Source organism: Nothoprocta perdicaria, unplaced genomic scaffold (assembly GCF_003342845.1).
Source record: "Nothoprocta perdicaria isolate Ctin4 unplaced genomic scaffold, notPer1 scaffold_511, whole genome shotgun sequence".
Lineage (NCBI taxonomy): Eukaryota > Metazoa > Chordata > Aves > Tinamiformes > Tinamidae > Nothoprocta > Nothoprocta perdicaria.
In genome coordinates this window covers 8,623-10,971 of record NW_020455768.1, presented here as the reverse complement: position 1 = coordinate 10,971, position 2,349 = coordinate 8,623, and the positions used below count along the sequence as shown (strand labels likewise).

Genomic DNA, 2,349 nt, shown 5'->3' with positions numbered 1-2,349 from the left:
CCCTCCCTCCAATCATAACCCGCCCGCCTCCCCGCCGCACCAATCGCCACCGGGGAAGCGCCGGCCAATCCCCGACGACCGCCCACTGGGCGCCGCCAATCCGCGAAGAGGGGAGCGAGCAGAAGGGGCAGGGCAGGGGCACCAGCCTGGGAATAAAGCCGCCAATGGCAGCGCAGCGGGAGCACGCGACAGCCAATCAGAGGCAAGAAGGGCGGCTTCGGCACGCCCCCGCGGACCGGATCATTCCGGGACGGGACTGGGGTGGGGGGGATCCCACGGTTCCCGGGGGGGGGAATCCCACGGTTCCCGGAGGGGGCGAGGGATCCCACGGTTCCTGGGGCGGGAGAGGGATCCCACGGTTCCTGGGGTGGGAGGGGGATCCCACGGTTCCCGGGCCTGCCCGGACGCCGGGGCCCCGGGCGCGGGTGACGCAGGTGACGCAGGTGACACGGGTGACGCGGGTGACGCGGGTGGCCCCAGCCGTCTTTATTGGCCACGCGCGGGCACGCGGGGCTCCGTCCTGGGGCACCCCCGCGCGGCGGAGCCCCCCAGGGTGACGGAGCGTCTTGGGGTGCCGCCGCGCGGCCGGGCGCCACGACACCCCGGCTGCGGGGTGACGCGGCGCCCCGCGTGTGGGGGCCCCTCCGGCTGTCGGAGCCCCGCGGGGTGACAGAGCATCTCCGGGTGACGCAGCCCGGCCAGGGCACCCAGGGGCCCAGGCGTCCGGGGCTCAGGGCGCGCCGGGGGGCTCGGGCTCGCAGGCGAAGAGCTCCTTGTAGAGGGGGGGGAAGGCGGCGAGCGGCCCCCCGGGGTGGCGGCGCCGGAAGGCCTGGAGCTCCTCCACGTGCCGCGCACACAGCGCCCGCAGGCGCCCCTTGGGCGGCAGCTGCACCGCGGCCCGGGGACACGCGAGTGTCACCCGGGAACGCGCGAGTGTCAGCCGGGAACGCGCGAGTGTCAGCCGGGAACGCGCGAGCGTCAGCCATGGACACGCGAGTGTCACCCGGGGAACGTGCAAGTGTCACCCGGGAATGCGCGAGTGTCACCCGGGGAACATGTGTGTGTCANCGAGTGTCACCCGGGGAACATGTGTGTGTCACCCGGGGCACGCGCACAAATGTAACCCCAGCAATGCACGTGTGCCACTCAGGGAACACGCGAGTGTCGCCCACACAAGGTGTATTGGTCACCCGGGGAACACGTGTGTCCCCTGGAGAGCGTGTGTGTGTCACCCCGGCACACGGGTGTGTGTCACCCCGGGCACCGCTGTGCCCCAGCCCCATGCGCTGAGCTGGCAGGTCTCAGCCCGCGGCACCCTGTGCCCACCGCACCCCCCACCCCAGGGTCCCCCCCACCCTCTGACACCCCGTGACACCCCCCATGGTTCCCCCCTCTCTATGACACCCCCAAGGGCACCCTCAGGAGCACTCCCAGTTCCCCTCCATAGCCCCCCAGTGACACCCCACGGTTCCCAGCACCCTATGGCACCCCCACGGGCACCCCCGTGCTTCCCCCCACGCTGTGACCCCCAAGATCCCCCCCCGAGGTCCCTGTCCCGTGAGGAGGGCACCCCTGTGACCCCCCATGGCCCCCTGCCGTGCTCCCCCCGCCCCCGGCAGTGCCACCTTGGCCAGGATGCCCTCGCGGTGGCTCCTGCGGAGCAGCAGGCGGAAGGCGACCTCCAGGTCCCCCTGCAGCCGGGCCACCTTGGCCCGCTCCTGCAGCCACGGGTGGCCTGCGGGGACGGCGCCGCGTGGGGACGGGGCACCGTGCGGGGACAGGGCACCGTGCGGGGACAGGGCACCGCGCGGGGACGGGGCACTGAGCGGGGACAGGGCACCGTGCGGGGACAGGGCACCGCGCGGGGACAGGGCACCGTGCGGGGACGGGGCACCGCGTGGGGACAGGGCACTGAGCGGGGACAGGGCACCGTGCAGGGACGGGGCACCGCGTGGGGACGGGGCACCGTGCGGGGACGGGGCACCGCGTGGGGACGGGGCACCGTGTGGGGACAGCGCTGTGTGGGGATGGGGACATGGGGAGCGCGTGCCGATGGGAACAAGATGGGACGGCGGGAAAGAGGGGTGTGGATGGGGAGAGGTGGGAATGGGAGAGGGACAGGACAGGGATGGGGTCACGACAGGAACATGACAGGAACAGGATAGGATGGGATGGGGACAGGGCCAGGAGGAGGCCAGGGCCGGGATGTGGATGGGGACAGGGACAGGATGGGGATGGGACAGGGATGGTGACATGATGGAATGAGGACGGGGATATGATGGGAATGGGGCCGGGGATGGCAGGAGGACAGGGCTGGGGATGGGGCCAGGGATGGGGCCAGGGATGGGG

The 2,349-nt window shown here is 72.7% G+C and overlaps 1 protein-coding gene across 1 annotated transcript in view; it reads right to left on the bottom strand.

Annotated features, from left to right (window-relative positions):
• Nucleotides 1–730: 730 nt before the first annotated feature.
• Nucleotides 731–2,349, bottom strand: part of RORC (RAR related orphan receptor C) — a 5,538-nt gene continuing 3,919 nt past the window's right edge. Inside the window, exons 9-10 of the mRNA XM_026048143.1 lie at nucleotides 1,626–1,735; nucleotides 731–886 (exon numbers count right to left, since the gene is read on the bottom strand). Coding sequence (XP_025903928.1) covers nucleotides 731–886; nucleotides 1,626–1,735 — 266 coding nt within the window. The remainder of the gene's footprint in view (nucleotides 887–1,625; nucleotides 1,736–2,349) is intronic.